General features: G+C 45.4%; 1 protein-coding gene across 4 annotated transcripts; it reads right to left on the bottom strand.

Annotated features, from left to right (window-relative positions):
• Positions 1-1327: 1327 nt before the first annotated feature.
• Positions 1328-15214, bottom strand: LOC115078510 (cathepsin K-like). 4 transcript variants are annotated; one of them, XM_029581439.1, is made up of 9 exons: positions 14871-15213; positions 9645-9777; positions 6937-7059; positions 6323-6475; positions 4288-4506; positions 3701-3866; positions 3024-3129; positions 2021-2632; positions 1328-1700 (listed from the first exon to the last, which is right to left on the bottom strand). In XM_029581439.1, exons 2-8 carry the CDS (start codon positions 9768-9770, stop codon positions 2533-2535), a joined length of 993 nt encoding a protein of 330 aa, XP_029437299.1. In that variant the 5' UTR covers positions 9771-9777; positions 14871-15213; the 3' UTR covers positions 1328-1700; positions 2021-2532. The 4 variants fall into 4 exon arrangements, with proteins under 4 accessions (XP_029437299.1, XP_029437298.1, XP_029437300.1 ...); XM_029581438.1 differs by having other exon boundaries at positions 9645-9771; XM_029581440.1 differs by lacking the exon at positions 6323-6475 and having other exon boundaries at positions 9645-9771; positions 14871-15214.
• Positions 15215-17177: the final 1963 nt, after the last annotated feature.

Here is a 17177-nt window from a genome sequence, read left to right as displayed (position 1 = left end):
GTAACTTCAAGAAGGGCAAATCTTGTAACTCTTCTGGGGTTGCCAGCAGTCATTAGCAGAGCAATAAAAAATCACCAGCACCCATGAAGCACAGGAAATAGCAGAGCACAAAAATCCCCGTTTGCATTTCCTCTTTCTCTGCTACACTGCCAGGATGGTAACCAGATTTTTATACATCCTTTGCGTTTTAGTCATTCTTCATGCAAGTTATCAGCTTTTCCGAGATCCTCTCTCAACAGTATTTCCCAGCATGTTCTTTAGCAGCTAGGCCACTGCGCCTCCCCCACCTTCAGCATGGCCCAGGAGCCTGGAGTTATTTCCCCTCATCCCAGGATGACACGGCAGGTTATGGATTGGGCACACCGGCAGACCTACACTTAGTCACTGCCAAGTACTTCTCAGTTCAGAATCTCTACTTTCCAAATCCCCAGCTCCTATTCTGAGCACAACCTTATATTGAAACAGTGCATAGTCCCCCTAGCAGTCTTCTCACACACCATTAAGAACCACTGCCTTTTCCCTCTGGTAACAGGAAAACTCGCTCATTAACTCAAGGTAGAGGTTAAGTGACAAAATGTTAAGCAAGCGTCTACTGACAAGGACCCGATCTGGGACCTGGGCCACGGAAATAAATGTTCCATTCCCTCCCTCCCATTCTTGGATTAATAAGAAGTGAGCATACTGGCTGTGAGTTCCTTGAGAGTTCTCATTATGTTTGCTGTGAATATTAATTAGGAAGTTCGTGAAAGATTTACTTTTCCTGTCAATAGATTATTTGGGTACCTCTGAATGTAAGTGAATTCTGAGTGTCTGTGAAAGATGCACGAACGAACAGTAGCCAGGACTGAAATCTTGATGACTGGTGCTACTGCTCCCCAGTTTCACACTTGTGCTTAAGTCACCCTAATGTAAAAAGTTCACAGTAGATTGGAACTTGATCCCCTGTGCCCGTGTCTGTAACCATAAGCCCAATAAGTGGGCATTTATTTTTCTGTGCACATAAGGTTCAACAAATGTGACTTCTTACAACCCTGCTAGTGTCCCCAAATTGTCCTGGAAAGATCACAGTCAGAGACAAGAGCACAGCTGAGTTTCCAAGCCCAGTTCATTTTTTTGTAGCTATCCATCAAATGTCTTGAGCGCTTATCACTACTCACAGGTGACGACTTGGAAGACCACCTGCTCCTGTCTCTGCAACCATCCGACCCATGCTGCTTTGTGTGCACCCTTTGCTATCTTACTAGTGCTAGAAAAGACGCAGCCCAGCCTTCATCTTTTTTTTGAGGCTAACCAGATGGGGATTATGCATAAAAACAAGAACAATGGAAAGGTTTTTCCTAACACCATTTATTTAAAAATAAAAAATATGCCTGAGTGGCAATAACAATCAAGGCTCTCTGCCCACGCGGCAGATGAGTAAAATCCGTTAATACGTCATTAAGACAATAATGTGCAAAACATGTTAGCTGGCGATGAGCCATCTTACAAACGGGTTCCCATTGTAGCTGCAAAAGCTCTATGTGAAACCAAAGACCACAAATATTGCCCAAACTGGCAAAATGTAGTTTAACTGTGCTCGTTTTTTTTTGGTGTGTGCTGGGGAAGCAAGGAGCGTGGGTAAAGAAAAGGTTCACGTAAGCAAAGCCATACCATTGTCTGGAGCGTGCTAGATCTGTGCACACTGTGATTGCCCAGGGCACCTAAGAACATAAGAAAATGCCATACTGGGTCAGACCAAGGGTCCATCAAGCCCAGCATCCTGCTTCCAACAGTGGCCAATCCAGGCCACAAGAACCTGGCAAGTACCCAAACACTAAGTCTATTCCATGTAACCATTGCTAATGGCAGTGGCTATTCTCTAAGTGAACTTAATAGCAGGTAATGGACTTCTCCTCCAAGAACTTATCCAATCCTTTTTTAAACACCGCTATACTGACTGCACTAACCACATCCTCTGGCAACAAATTCCAGAGTCTAATTGTGCGTTGAGTAAAAAAGAACTTTCTCCAGTAAAAAGAACCTGATGAGGGTATTAAGTCACCAGCTTTCAGGATGGCTGAAGTCAAGCACTACTGAGCCACAAGTGAGTTGACACTCTGGAGTCTCACTCAGGCTCAGTCGTACCGTTTTACAGCACCAACATGAAACCACTGCTTATGTAGCACCTTATCTCTCCTGCACGGACTTTGGAACTCCCATCTCCGAACTGGGTCCCTATTGGTCTCTTTTCGTGTTTGTTCATTCCGGCAGCAGAGTAATGGACAAAAGATACTCTCGACAACAGAGGACAGGTTTCATGGGAAGCTGGGAAAGCTGAGAGCTTACTGTTCTTGGGTCATACCATGAATATTTCAAGGGAAAATGCATTCGAGTTTTGGAAAACCAGTTGACTTTCAGTCCAGAGTAGAAGATGACGACAAATTCATGGACAAGAGTGCATGGAAGTGAAGGTACCAGCCCTTCAGGATGACAGTGCGTGTCCATCTCCCCGATTACAGAAGCTCTGCTTTTTTTCTACTTTGGCCCTCCGGGTCACATTCTGGGGTAGCTGGCCAGGTTGGCAATACCACAGGTGTTGTTCTTGTCTCTGGCCATCAGAATGTAGCCTTTGTTGCCCCATTCTTTTCCCCAGCTAGGGCAAGAAGAAAAAGGGATGGCAAAGGTCAGAGGCAAAACTGAGCCTACCCCACATTATTCTATCAATTCAACATTCACCGTGAAGGGGTAAAAACTGTCAGCAGCGTGCGCTTAACTGCAAAGTTAGACATGGACGTTTACGCATGCATCTGATCTTCAAACACAGGGTGCCCACCTCAGGCAGTTATGTGGTTAATTATCCATGCATAACATTGCCCGTTTCAAAACCATAATGTGGAATTTTATCAGCATGCTGCTTACATGTCGATTTCCATTGCATTCATAACATGCCATGGAAAGATTCTTTTTTAATGCGACCAAATTTCTGCAAGTTTTTTCAACTATAAATCACTAATCTGGGATCTCAGTTACTGTATTTCTCTTACCTGTTCTTTATGATCCAGTACTTTTTACCCTTCTGCACTCCATATCCAACAACAAGAACGGCATGGTTAATATCATCCACATTGCAGTCTGGATCGTAATAAACGCCTGGAAGAGAAAGAGAGGCCAATGGGCTCAGAAGGGTCAACCACTGTAGCTATAAACCAGACCACTGCTTTAGCATTAAAAATCTTAACGCAACCCACCAACCTATTGATCATTTTTCAAATCATCTATTCTATCCATCCAACTGTGGCTGGCCCAGGGGAAAGAAAAGAGAAAGGCAGCACACAGTTCAAGGCTACAAGTAGACAAGCACAAATAAAGTTTAGAGAAGAAAAAAACAGAGGGAGAATCTAAGGCGGAGCTCTGAGAGCGAAAGGAACTGGTCCCCAGAAGAAGGAACTATAAGAGGCAGAGGGGGGAAGAAGAAGGATGCACACCAGGAAAGGGAAATCCAAACTTGAGACTCATGCTGGGGTAGGAGGCAGCCAGAAGCAGCAATCAGAACTAAGAAGACCTGGAAAGCTGTCAGGAGGCCAAAGCTGATGCCTCGAGAGAATCTGCCCGAGATAGCAGAGGACTAACTCAAGAAGATTGAACACTCCAACCTATTGTTCATTCTTCTTACTTAGCCCATCCACTCTGTTTTTCTCACAGTTAATCCATTCTCACCTACCTTTGCTGTAGGACTGGAATGATGGGAGACTGGCATCGATGCCCACAGATATGGGTCCCACCCTGGCAACGGCCCTTTTCAAGGCTTTCTCACTGCCCTCGGTGACTTCCTTGTAGCTTCTGCATTTGGCTGCTTTGCCTCTGGGATTATAGCGACATTCTCCATCCTGTGGCAAAGAAGATGGTAAGCAGGTTGAGCAAATTACCGGTAAGACGTTTTGTCAACAATAAAATACCACATGGAATGGAACTTTTCTAATGAATTTTAGTGCCCTTGAAAACGAGAGACGGATAGCTGTTTGTCTATTGTCATGGTTTTTTAGACTCCATGCACAGTTTTTCTATTTCTGAGCTCCTGAGTAAGACAGTTCCAATCGTGTCAACATTTTCATTGGCCTTGTTGTGTGGATATATGTTCTATAGGGAGTAGGCTGAAATGCCTTATAACTTATTTCACTTCTGAACTTGGTCAGGTTTGGACACATGTCGCCAAAGCATCACGACTGAATTCTTTGTTCTTATCAACAAAAGCTATGCTCTGACTTTTTCCAGAATCAAGCATTAGCAAGAATGAAAAAGGACACTCACCTCCCCTGTGTAAGGATAAGCATCCTCTGAGTCAATTCCACGGTTTTCCTTCACATACTCAAAGGCGTTGGTCATATAGCCTCCCCCACAGCCATCGTTCTTAGTGACACAGTCCACCAGGTTCTGTGGGCTGAGACTCACCAGTTTCCCGGTTTTCCTCTTCAGCTGCCCTTCCAGGGCCCCAACCGAACTGAAGGCCCAGCAGGAGCCACACTGACCCTAGTGAAAGAGTAAAAATGGAAAACAGTATTGAGTTCATAGCCTCTGATTGGCTTGTGGTGCTACATGAGCAGTTGATAAGAACCTTGTCAGCTGGCCGTGGGACGAATGAGCTCATGCAGTTCTTAGCGCCTATCCTAATGCATTCTGGTGCTTTCAGTCCCAAAAAAAGCAGGGCTGTAGGTCTGGATAACAGAGTGCAAATTGCCAACGTGCGGTTGCATTGCTAGCACAATGCAAGGAAAGAAAAAAACAGTGATTACCAACCATCAACCATATCCCCCAAAATTTCTGGAGTGTTTTGGCAAATACTGGCAGAAAACTGCCCACGTTATAATATATTTAGGGATGGTAACTTTAAAACAAGCGCATGTGCGCCCACATATGCTGGAATGTTAAATCATCCGTGCAAATGCGAGCATATAATATAAAATACGCCTAGTGCGTGTAGACGTGCTCCTAATTTTAAACGATTACACGAAGAAACGTTATTAGTGTATCTTTCCTTAGGACTTTTCGGCATTTACACACATGCACATGAGCACATTTTAAAACATGCACGCGTGAAGGAAATAACCAGACTGACCATTTAGTCTACCAGTTTGCCCATTGTATCTCTGGGTCAACAAGACCCCGCTGGTTCTTCAGCCTGCACTCCCCCCAATTTACTCAGACCCCTCACCCAGGCAACTTTTGGTTATAACGAGTTTATTTCAGACTTACACTTGATAAAGGGCAGAAGTAAACAGGCACAAGTAACATCTTTACGCGCAGTGTGTCTGCCGGATTTATAATCAGGATTTGCACGCGTAAATGTTGGGCCCCCTGCCCTGGAATGCCCCTGACCTGCCTCAAATCCACCCCTTTTCTTTGCACGTTCTGTTGCGTACATATACGCACATAAATTTCCAGTTTTAAAAGAAGAGTTGCTTGCGCTCGGCCCCATATACTCGCATATATGGGTCTTTTTACACAAGCAACTCTTAAAAGTTACTTCTAAAAGTGCACATGGCAAGCAGTAATATTCACCCTTCTATCGATTACAATTGTCACTGTTAATGTTGTGACTTTTGAAATTGCTTCAGCTGCTCCCTTGCAACTTTGCTAGACCTCTGGAAGTGGCCATGTTTGAAACGCTTTCACAGATCACCTCACGTATACTCTATATTGGATTGGTCTTCACTGGCTATGATATCATAAATAACATCACGCACACACATACAAACTATATGAACCAATCATCATGGTTCAAACATATCACTCCCTGGAGATGAGTGTGCGTGTGTAAATAGGATTCTGGAAATGAGCCGGCAAGAATTAAGGTCTGATCTACATCTGCTTTTCACTGCCTCTATCTTGTGCTAAGTTGATACATTTCTGAAAGTAAAGCTTGTGGTATACTTCGTCATCAGATAAGATAATGCCTAGATGCACACGTCCATGGGTATCTTGTACCAGATTTTCAAAACAAAGCTACACGTGTAATTTCCTTTAAGAAAATAGCCTGTGGGTACAAAGAAGCCGCTGACTTTGCATCCCCTTTTCCCTGTGGGCAGATTTTTGCTGGAATTCAGTGTGCATGGATTTTAAAATGCAGTCTACACATGTTTTCCAAACCTGCTCCTAAACAGACACCCGGAAATGCTTCCCCTCAATCTGGATAATAGTGCGCACGCTACGGAACCCCATACGTTCTTTTAGCTGGATTGAGGGAAGGCAATCTTCAGGTAAATCACTATTTCCCCAGGAAAGTGGTTTTAAGAATTGTCCTCCAAATGTCCCCAGGAAGACACCAGATGGGAGCAGGGCATGGTACCTGGTTGCGCACAGGAGTGACATAACCCTTCTTCCTGTAGTCAATGGAATCCGGCACGAGGCCCTCCCCATCGTCGGAGTCAGTGAAGTTGGAAGAGCTCTGCCTTGGGGGAACTTTTAACCCAGTCATTGTTTTCACCACCTCCTCGCTGGTCTAAGAGAGGGAGGAGACGAACATTAGCATCAACAGCTGTGGGTATGGGCTCAGCAGGACTCAATGAGAAAGCTCACCCATCACAGCTCTTGATATATCCAACTTAGTAAAAGGATGGACGAATAGGTAACAAATATGGCACAAGACATAACACAAATTGAAAAAATGTTATTTCTTAAAACAAACTGCCATCCTCTTTGGATCAAAGTAATTGTAGAAAAATACTCATTATTAGTATTTCTTGATACTGTCAGTGGAAGTCTAGGGGATGTGTTATCTGGTGTACTGAAGTTAAGAGACAGCCAAGAACACTGCTTCAAGAACTTAAAGAATCCGGGTTTACTTTCTGTGCCTCATGTGATAGTAGGATTCTGTGTGGGGTACATGAAATCTAAACCTCAGGTGGAAACATTTACTGTTACTTGCTACAAACTGAGATAGCCCGGGGCTCAGTTGCCTACCATGTCCCCGAGGTGGTTGATGGCCAGTTCGTAGGTGTGCATTCCCAGAGAGAACTCCAGGTTATGGGCGGTGATGTACTTCAAGTTCTTCTCCCAGATAAGCCGTCGCTGTAGTTCATCCACCTGTGCGCATGGAGAGACAAGAGAAGAATGAATGCCCGACCCGCGAGGAGCAGATATACTACCAGAACACCACAGAAATGGCACGCTGACACGAGTGACCCTGCTCTTCCGATGCTGCCTGGAGCGTTATCATTCAGAGAGTATCCCATGGCTGCAGATCTTATTGTTACATATTGCAGTGCTATTTATGTATTTATTTATTTTAAAATGTTTATATACCGCTTTTACAATTCGAAAGAATTAATCAAAACGGTTTACAACCAAACATACATAATGAGTAAACATAACAAATTAAAACAAATTAAAACTAACATTAAAATAATAGCACAATAAACATTCATGACCAGCGGCTTTTAAACAATAAAATTACAAACAGGAGTGAATAAAAAAGAATTATTACTTATGGGTATTGTATGAATTGAAGGAGATGCTGCTGTTGTAACAGATAAATGAATGTTTATTTTATGAGTTAGGAGATAAGGTGTATGCTTTCTGAAATAGATAGGTTTTCAGTGATTTTTTAAACTGTTGAGTAGAGGAAGTAAGGCGAAGATAATCTGGGAGTGAATTCCATAAAACATTATTTTATTTTATTTTATTATAAAACTATTGTATTATTTCTCGCTTTAGGGATGTTGTGTATATTTCCTACAGCTATCCAGAAGTTTCAGTGTGTTATAAATTATTTTGTTGCTCTTTTGTTAAGGGAACAGGTCTGTAAAGTTATGCAGGGTCTGCAAGGACATTTTCAGAACACAACTCCCTACAGAATTTCCCATTGGAAAATTCTAGAGCTGGTGGTACCACAGACTTTCAAAACTAAATGCTCCTGTATTCCATGCTGGATCCTCCCCTTTATGACACAGATAAAAGTACCTAGTGGATATTCTGTATGTTAATTTCATATTGCTGTTATATTGTTATTTGGTGGATACTCTGTGTGTTAATCTCATGTTTCTGTTATATTGTTACTCGGTGGATACTCTGTGTTAATTTCATGTTGTTGTTATATTGTTACTCGGCGGATACGTTGCCGGTTATATTACTCGGTGGATACTCTGTGTGCTAATATCATGTTGCTGTTAAATTGTTACTCGGTGGATACTCTGGGGTAGATTTTCAAAGGGGTACGCGTGTAGGATACGCGCGTACCCCCCGAAAACCTACCCCAAACCCCCCCTGCGCACGCCGAGCCTATTTTGCATAGGCTCGGCAGCACGCGCAAGCCCCGGGACACGTGTAAGTCCCAGGGCTTGCATGGAGAGGCGTGCTGAGGGGCGTGTCGGGGGGCGCGGCGGTCATGATGCAGCGTTTCGGGGGCGTGGCACGGGTGACGCGACGTTTCGGGGGCAGCACCGCGGGCGTGGTTTCGGCCCGGGGGCGTTCCTGGGGTGTGGCTGCGCCCTCCGGAACAGGCCCTGGGTTGGGTGATGGCGCGCCAGCAGCCCGCTGGCGCGTGCAGATTTACGCCTACCTCTGGCAGGCGTAAATCCAGCAATAAAGGTGGGGGGGGGGTAGATAGGGCCGGGGGGGTGGGTTAGGTAGGGGAAGGGAGGGCGAAAAAAAGTTCCCTCCGAGGCCGCTCCGATTTCGGAGGGAATGGAAGCAGGCTGCGCAGCTCGGCGCACGCAGGCTGCCCAAAATTGGCAGCCTTGCGCGCGCCGATCCTGGATTTTAATGGATACGCGCGGCTACGCACGTATCTATTGAAATCCCAGGTACTCTTGTTCGCGCCTGGTGCGCGAACAAAAGTACGCGTTCGTGCTAAATTATAAAATCTACCCCTCTGTGTGTTAATCTCATGTTGCCGTTATATTATTACTTGGTGGATACTCTGTGTTAACATTATGTTGCTGTTATATTGGTACTTGGTGGATAATCTGGGGCGCTACCCGACGCGCACAAATGTACGCCCGATTTTATAAAATACGGGGTTGGCGCACGCAAGGGGTGCATACTTGTGCACCTTGCGCGCGCCGAGCCCTAGGGGAGCCCCGATGGCTTTCCCCGTTCCCTCCGAGGCCGCTCCGAAATCGGAGCGGCCTCGGAGGGAACTTTCCTTCCACTCTCCCCCACCTTCCCCTCCCATCCCCCATCCCTACCTAAAGCCCCCCCCTACCTCTGGCAGGCGTAACTTGCGCGCGCCGGCCAGGTGCTGGCGCGCCATCCCCCAGCATGGCCGCTGTGCCAGAGGATTCGGGACTGCCCCCGGCCTTGCCCCTTTTTCAAAGCCCCGGGACATATGCGCATCCCGGGGCTTGCGCGTGTCACCGAGCCTATGCAAAATACTCTCATGTTGCTGTTATATTATTACTTGGTGGATAGTCTGTGTTAATTTCATGTTGCTGTTATATTATTACTCGGTGGATACTCTGTGTTAACATTATGTTGCTGTTATATTGTTACTCGGTGGATATTCTGTGTACTAATCTCATGTTGCTATTATATTATTACTTGGTGGATAGTCTGTGTTAATCTCATGTTGCTGTTATATTATTACTCGGTAGATACTCTGTGTTAATGTTGCTGTTATATTGTTACTCGGTTAATACTCTGTGTATTAATCTCATGTTGCCGTTTCATACCTTGCTGTTATATTGTTTGTGGTAGGTTATCTTCCACTGTTCCCACTGTGAGTCCAGGCTCGCCTCTGGGTACTGATATGCCAGAACGACAGGCAGCAACAGGACTAGAACGCTGAACCTCCACATCCTGGGCATGGAAAGAAAAATACAGGAATAATACTCCCTACGTACAGAACTCTGTCAGCAGTCTCTTCCTCAATGAGCTTACTATGTAAGCAATGAATAAGAAATACTCAGTCTAAATTATTTATTTATTTATTTATTTATTGGTTTTTATATACCGCCGCTCATCAAAGATATCACGTCGGTGCACATAGAACAAAAATACGCAGTTGCGTGTACATATAACAATATAATAATAGCTGAATTCCATAAAACATTAGAACAGTTACATATGGTATCAAGAACAACTTATTTAGCTAATAATAGATGATAAAATAGAGTAAAAAATAACTGAGAATGCACAACTTTATCTAGTATCAGGGCAAAACGGGGTGGGGAACAAAGTGGAGCGGGAATGAAGGAGAAAGGGTCAGGAATGGAACAGTATATATACATATATACAGTGGGCAAGATCAATGGTTATAAAAAGGTAACAAAAGTACTAGGAAAGAACAGGAGAGGGCTTAGCTAAATTAAAGTTGAGAGTAATAGTTTAGGGAAAAGATAGAAGGATTGATAGCTTAAGAAAGAAAGAAAGAAAGAAAGAAAGAAAGAAAGAAAGAAAGGGAGTAAAAGAGTTAAGAAAGATAATGTGAGATAGTAGCATGTTAGGAACAAGAGAGTTAAAGGGGAACATGTAATAATCAAGTGTAGGCTTTAGTAAAAAGCCATGTCTTGAGCTTTTGCTTGAATTAAATAAATTAATTAAATTAATTAAATTAAATTAATTAATTAATAATTAATTAATTAATTAATTAATTAAATTAAATTAAATAAATAAATTAATTAATTAATTAAATAATAGTAACACAATTCTGCATTAAACTGGTGAAAAGTCGAAGTAATTATTACAAAAGCAAGTAAGAAACCATTTGGAGATTGAGAATTTCGAGGTGTCTGCCACTTATTAAGGCGACGGACTTGGAGCATCTTGCTGAACAGGAGGCCCCTGGGTTTCTTCTCCTTTCAACATGGGAAGCTTTGAAGTCCAAGTGGCATGAACTAAGGTGCGCAGCTTGGGGTTCTTTGTATTTCTTACCCAATTTCCAGTGTGGCTGTCACATGGCCGCATCACCCTACTTAACCCTGGAGCCAACGGACTCATTCTGTGTCTGCAGTTGGCAAATACTTCAATCAGAATAACACTTCAGAATACCATTTAACAGGAAAATAAGTCCTGTACTACGTAACTGCAAGCTGCAGTGTGTTTTCCCCATCTCTCTTACTGACGTTACACTGTCCACTCTACTCACAGCACTATCTTCCCCGCCCATGGATAGGGATGTTTTGACCTTGAAAAATTCTTCCCCTGTTTAGAACCTGCTGGTCTCACCTAAACAAACCCATCATCTCCTAGCAGCTCGAGTTCTGCCTGTGTTATTCTGAATGAATTTCACGGATTATGCTGTTTTGTGTTTAAAGGCCCAGTCTTACAGTCAAGCCAGAGAAAAACTTCCAGCCGCTATTCAAGATGAAAGACTGAAGCAAAGCAATCCAGAAAAAATTGTATACATATATATATATATATGAGTTTGAAAATTACATTGCAAGAGCTTTTTTCTGGCCATATTTTCACATGAAGTCATTTGTTATCCTTATTGATTTAGTTAGAGTAATTAAATTACTTATAAAGGGCAGAGAAGCCTTCTTGAGTGCAGTCCACAAGACAAACATTGCATCTTCAGCAATGCAGTTCTTCCCTCTGATCCAGTACTGACCCAGTGTCCCAGCATCATGTTTGGGGACACTCTCGCCTCTGATCCAGTACTGACCCAGTGTCCCAGCATGGTGTTAGGGGACACTCCTCCCTCTGATCCAGTACTGACCCAGTGTCCCGGCATGGTGTTAGGGGACACTCCTCCCTCTGATCCAGTACTGACCCCAGTGTCCCAGCATGGTGTTAGGGGACACTCCTCCCTCTAATCCAGTCCTAACCCAATGTCCCAGCTTGGTGTTAGGGGACACTCTCCCCTCTGATCCACTACTGACCCAGTGTCCCAGCATGGTGTTAGGGGCCACTCTCCCCTCTGATCCAGTACTGACCCAGTGTCCCGGCATGGTGTTAGGGGACACTCCTCCCTCTGATCCAGTACTGACCCAGTGTCCCAGCATGGTGTTAGGGGACACTCCTCCCTCTGATCCAGTCCTGACCCAGTGTCCCAGCTTGGTGTTAGGGGACACTCCTCCCTCTGAGCCAGTACTGACCCAGTGTCCCAGCATGGTGTTAGGGGACACTCCTCCCTCTGATCCAGCACTGACCCAGTGTCCCAGCATGGTGTTAGGGGACACTCCTCCCTCTGATCCAGTACTGACCAGTGTCCCAGCATGGTGTTAGGGGACACTCCTCCCTCTGATCCAGCACTGACCCAGTGTCCCAGCATGGTGTTAGGGGACACTCTCCCCTCTGATCCAGTACTGACCCAGTATCCCAGCATGGTGTTAGGGGACACTCCTCCCTCTGATCCAGTACTGACCCAATGTCCCAGCATGGTGTTAGGGGACACTCTCCCCTCTGATCCAGTACTGACCCAGTATCCCAGCATGGTGTCAGGGACACTCCCCCCTCTGATCCACTACCGACCCAATGTCCCAGCATGGTGTTAGGGGCCACTCTCCCCTCTGATCCAGTACTGACCCAGTGTCCCAGCATGGTGTTAGGGACACTCCTCCCTCTGATCCAGCCCTGACCCAGTGTCCCAGCATGGTGTTAGGGGACACTCCTCCCTCTGATCCAGTACTGACCCAGTGTCCCAGCATGGTGTTAGGGGACACTCTCCCCTCTGATCCAGTACTGACCCAGTATCCCAGCATGGTGTTAGGGGACACTCTCCCCTCTGATCCAGTACTGACCCAGTATCCCAGCATGGTGTCAGGGGACACTCCCCCCTCTGATCCACTACCGACCCAATGTCCCAGCATGGTGTTAGGGGCCACTCTCCCCTCTGATCCAGTACTGACCCAGTGTCCCAGCATGGTGTTAGGGACACTCCTCCCTCTGATCCAGCCCTGACCCAGTGTCCCAGCATGGTGTTAGGGGACAATCCTCCCTCTGAGCCAGTACTGACCCAGTGTCCCAGCATGGTGTTAGAGGCCACTCTCCCCTCTGATCCAGTACTGACCCAGTGTGCCAGCATGGTGTTAGGGACTTTCCTCCCTCTGATCCAGTACTGACCCAGTGTGCCAGCCTGGTGTTAGGGACACTCCCTCCCTCTGATCCAGTACTGACCCAGTGTCCCAGTGTGGTGTTAGAGGTCACTCTCCCCTTTGTGTCAGTGCTGACCCAGTGTCCTAGCATGGGGTTAGGGACTTTCCTCCCTCTGATCCAGTACTGACCCAGTGTGCCAGCCTGGTGATAAGAGGGACACTGCTCTCTGAGCCAGACCTGACTCAATGCTGCTGCCTGGTGCTAGAAGACACTGCACTTCTTTTAGATTAGACATGAAAATGGGCTCACACCCTGAAACATGGAGGGCTGCACAGCTCTTGGGAGCTAAAATGTACCTAAACTGGCCCCAGGCTAAATCCCCATTAAATGCAAAAAACAAAAATCTACTTTTTCTGGAGTATGTGTCATTAATTAAAACTGTTGTGCAGGACTTTTTTGAAAATGCCATACAAATGGCTAACCCTACAGATGCATGCTATTTACCCTTCAGGGTTTATTTCTGGATGGGAGAGGAAGGCATAATTTCCCCTTCTTTCATGTGACATTTATTTATTTAGGTTTTTCTCACCTTTCTAAAAATAATGCTCAGGGCAAGTTAGAAAATTAAACATAAACTTAGAAAAGTTATTCATAAAACACCAAAACACAACTAATGAACAGTTGCAAATTAAAAATAAACAAATATAAAATAAAAATGCAAATAAAATCACAGACAACCATAAATAATGCAGAGTATCCTATAAAGCTGCCTCGAATGGAATATACAAGAGATTAATTATTACCCAGATTAAGTCTGAAAACATAAGCAAGAATGATACAGGCTAACTCCAAAAGTATAAGTAGAAATAGCATTCAAAGGATAACGCAACTCTGAGCAGCATCAACGCAAATAAAAATGTCCAGGTCTATGTTAAAACAGGGATATTTCAAGTTAAATGCAAAGTGGTCAGAAAGATTCCCTGCACAAGGAGGAAACTCCTCATTCAAAAGCAGATGCAAAGGCCTGACGGCGGCAGGTATTTGACAGTCGTCGCCTGCAGGGGATCTTAGACCGGAGAAAACACCTGGCGTGCTACTTTTGGCTCCTATTTCCTCCTCGCAAGCCACAAACAAGTTACAAGCCTGAAGCCCTGACTGGATTAGCCCAGCGAGGACTGGAGCTGTCGCCCACTGAACGTGCCCGCTCCCCCAACAGAGCGGCTTAGGCCGCCTCTATGAAGTCTTGCTGCTATTTGCAATACTATGTAGAGATATAGATATTTTTTAAACCCATGTTCTCATCCACTATATAAAATGAAAGCAAGGGGGTAACCGACCATATTTTATCCCTGATAGGTAACCAGGAATCTTTACTTGCTGCCAAGTTTCCTCCTGCCCTTTCTGGCTGCCTGAGGGCACTGGAGCTGTTTTTGAAGGACCTTTGCAAACAGACTAAATCATTAAGATACTGAATGAATGAGCTCTAAGCTCATCTGTTAATGAGCTCCAAGGCCCCCTGCAGACCAGAATGGGATCTCCCCCCCCCCCTGCTTCTCTGATCCATAATTAAGCAACCTCGACACCCCTCTTCTGCCCGGAGCCACGCCAAGTCGCCAAATCCCTCATGATTATAGCACAATTTCTGGAAAGTCAAGAATACTCGGATCCCCCAGTGTTTACTGGAAAAATACAGAATAATTCCCGGGAAGTCTGCTGCTTCCCGTTCCAGACTGAGTTTACCCCACTTAGACTCAGGTCGGTAACAGAAAAACCCCCAAGTACAGTATTCAAGAAATCGCAAAGATCATTCCTAGCGGCTGCAAATTCCCAGAAACTGTGTATGCCCAGTCCTGACCCAGCCCTCGAGAACGAGTAACATCATTTTATTTCATCACTGCAAGATAAAGGCGCTCTGGTACCTCTCACGCAGGGCAGAGGGCTTCGGGCTTCTTGCTGGAGATCCCTTCCGAGTCCCAGGACTGAGGGCGGCTCTGGTTTAATAAATCTTTCCTGCCGCCTGTTAGAGGGAGGTCCTCCAGCGAGCGTGAGCCGGAAAATCTGGGCTGGTGGTGCACACAAGGGGACTTACTCAGGGCCTCAGCTCGGGGCTGGGCTGCAACTGCATGTGATTTCCCGACAAGGAAGAAAACTTGGCTTAGTCAACAGCAATCTCAGCAGCTGCCTGAAAGAGACCCAGACCCCTTCAGTGCCTCTCCCCAGTCAGCAAGGGGCACACAGACTGCATCTAACAATCTCAACCCCGCCCCTCCTAAACCAAGGGCAACCTCGGGGCCCTCCACAGCCCTTCCACATCATTGTGTATTTAATAATACAAATTATTAGGCATCTTACATTTGCATTTTTTTTTTAACAGTCCAGTTTTCAAGAGCTCTGCTATGCTTATGCCCCTAGTGTCCTGCAGGAGCTGGGGAGCAGATTCCTGGCATGCTGAGGAAATCCTGCAGTGCGTTTGCATAAATTTGTCATCTTTTTTGCAACATTATTGAGTGCATTTTATTGTGTTTAGATTTTGCTTGCGTAGTTATATAACTTTTTTTTTTTGGATAGGAAGACGGAATCTCACTTGACATTGGCAGGGGGAAGGTGAGGAAGGTGAGGAAGAAGGGAGACAAAACAAGGGCTGGCGACGGACCGCGGGGGGGGGGGGGGGGGGAATGAGAAAAAGGAAGGAGAGGAGAGATGGAATGGAAAAGATGAAAGAGGAGGATTTGCCTGAACTTATGTTGTCAATTGTAAGGTAAAGGTTTAGTAAAAGCTACAGGGAGGCAAATGGTAACATGGAGTAGACTTAGTTTTTGGGTAATTGCCAGGTTCTTATGGCCTGGATTGGCCACTGTTGGAAACAGGATGCTGGGCTTGATGGACCCTTGGTCTGACCCAGTATGGCATTTTCTTATGTTCTTATATGGCATTCTGCCCTGGCCTTTCCAACAGGTTTATTTATACATTCTCTGCTGAAAGGTCGTCTGTTCTTCTGCCAGAACATCGAAAACATGGTATAACCTGGTCTGCGAGACCGATTCACTAAGGCTTTGATTATATTGTGTGGCAAGGATTTGTTGCTTGATCTCCTACCAGAATACTCAGAGGGAGGTACAGGGTCACTGAGTAATTAAATGCATAATACATAAACATTAGACGTGGTACCTAAGCAAAGTATAAATTCAGATGTGAATAATACAACATAAACATAACACCTAATACCTAAACAAGGAATAAATGCAGAGCAATCATATAAGCGGTGGGATCGGGGGCTGAAAAGAATAGGGTGTGAGAGGATGGTGGTAAGAGGTAGCAATGTGGCTTGCTAGTTCAGCTGGGGGGATGTTCTGACATGTCGGCATAAAGACGTTGCTGACGGAAGAGACAGCTCTGTACCATCCGCCGGAATGACTTTAAAGCAGCGGCTGGTCTGGCCTCTTTGTTGGGAGAAAATTCCAGAGTCGGGGGACGAATGAGGAAAGATGTGCTTGTGGGTTTGGGTCAGCCTGGGGTCGTTATGAGCTGGGAGCTGTAGTAGTGCCTCTTTCTTTTTGGCTTGTAGATTGTTAAGAGAGGTTGTAGGGAGACAGGACGATGCTTCAGATAGGTACGTAGTGACTTGAAGGCAATGCAGAGGGCTCGGAATTGGGACTGGTAGCCAGGGTAGGTCCTAGAGGACTGGACTAATATAGTCTCTGGAGCTGCAGTCAGATGACATCCGTTTTGCGGCATTCTGCAGATGTTTGAGGCCGACCTCTGCACAGTCAGGCCGATGCAATATTGGCGTGTGGAAAATGGGCGCTCATGACGCGCGTGCTGATCGATCTCTTCAGGGTGCCCGATGCACTATGCAAATGGGCTGCCCTAGTAAAAAGGAAGCGCTAGGGGAAACTGTGTGCCCCTGGCGCCTCCTCGACAGCGAGCACCCAGGAGAGATGGCTGTCAGCGGGTTTGGAGAACGGACATTCAATTTTACGAGCGTCCCTTTTCCTAACCTGACAGCTGGCACATTTTTTTTGTAAATGTTCTCCTCATTTTTCTGTTCCTCCAGCTTATTATCACCACAATAGTAAGTGGGAAGAAATACAGAAAAGCAGTATTTTCTGCTTTTCTGTCAACTTTTTGGACTCCTCAAAATTTAACGCCTGCTCCGGGACAGATAGCTAATAGCCACATCAATATGAATATACATGTGATGAGCGCTATTACCTGCGTTCTCTATT

Source organism: Rhinatrema bivittatum, chromosome 16 (assembly GCF_901001135.1).
Source record: "Rhinatrema bivittatum chromosome 16, aRhiBiv1.1, whole genome shotgun sequence".
Classification (NCBI taxonomy): domain Eukaryota; kingdom Metazoa; phylum Chordata; class Amphibia; order Gymnophiona; family Rhinatrematidae; genus Rhinatrema; species Rhinatrema bivittatum.
This window is presented reverse-complemented; position numbering and strand designations above follow the sequence as displayed.

Bases quoted from the DNA above. Each gene is read 5' to 3' on its own strand.
- LOC115078510 (XM_029581437.1), bottom strand. From the start codon at position 9,779: ATGCCCAGGATGTGGAGGTTCAGCGTTCTAGTCCTGTTGCTGCCTGTC. The intron at 3,130-3,700 runs GTAGGTGAGAAT...TTTCTCTTCCAG, and splicing joins ATTCCAGTCCTACAGCAAAG to GCGTTTATTACGATCCAGAC. The intron at 2,633-3,023 runs GTAAGAGAAATA...TTCTTGCCCTAG, and splicing joins TACTGGATCATAAAGAACAG to CTGGGGAAAAGAATGGGGCA.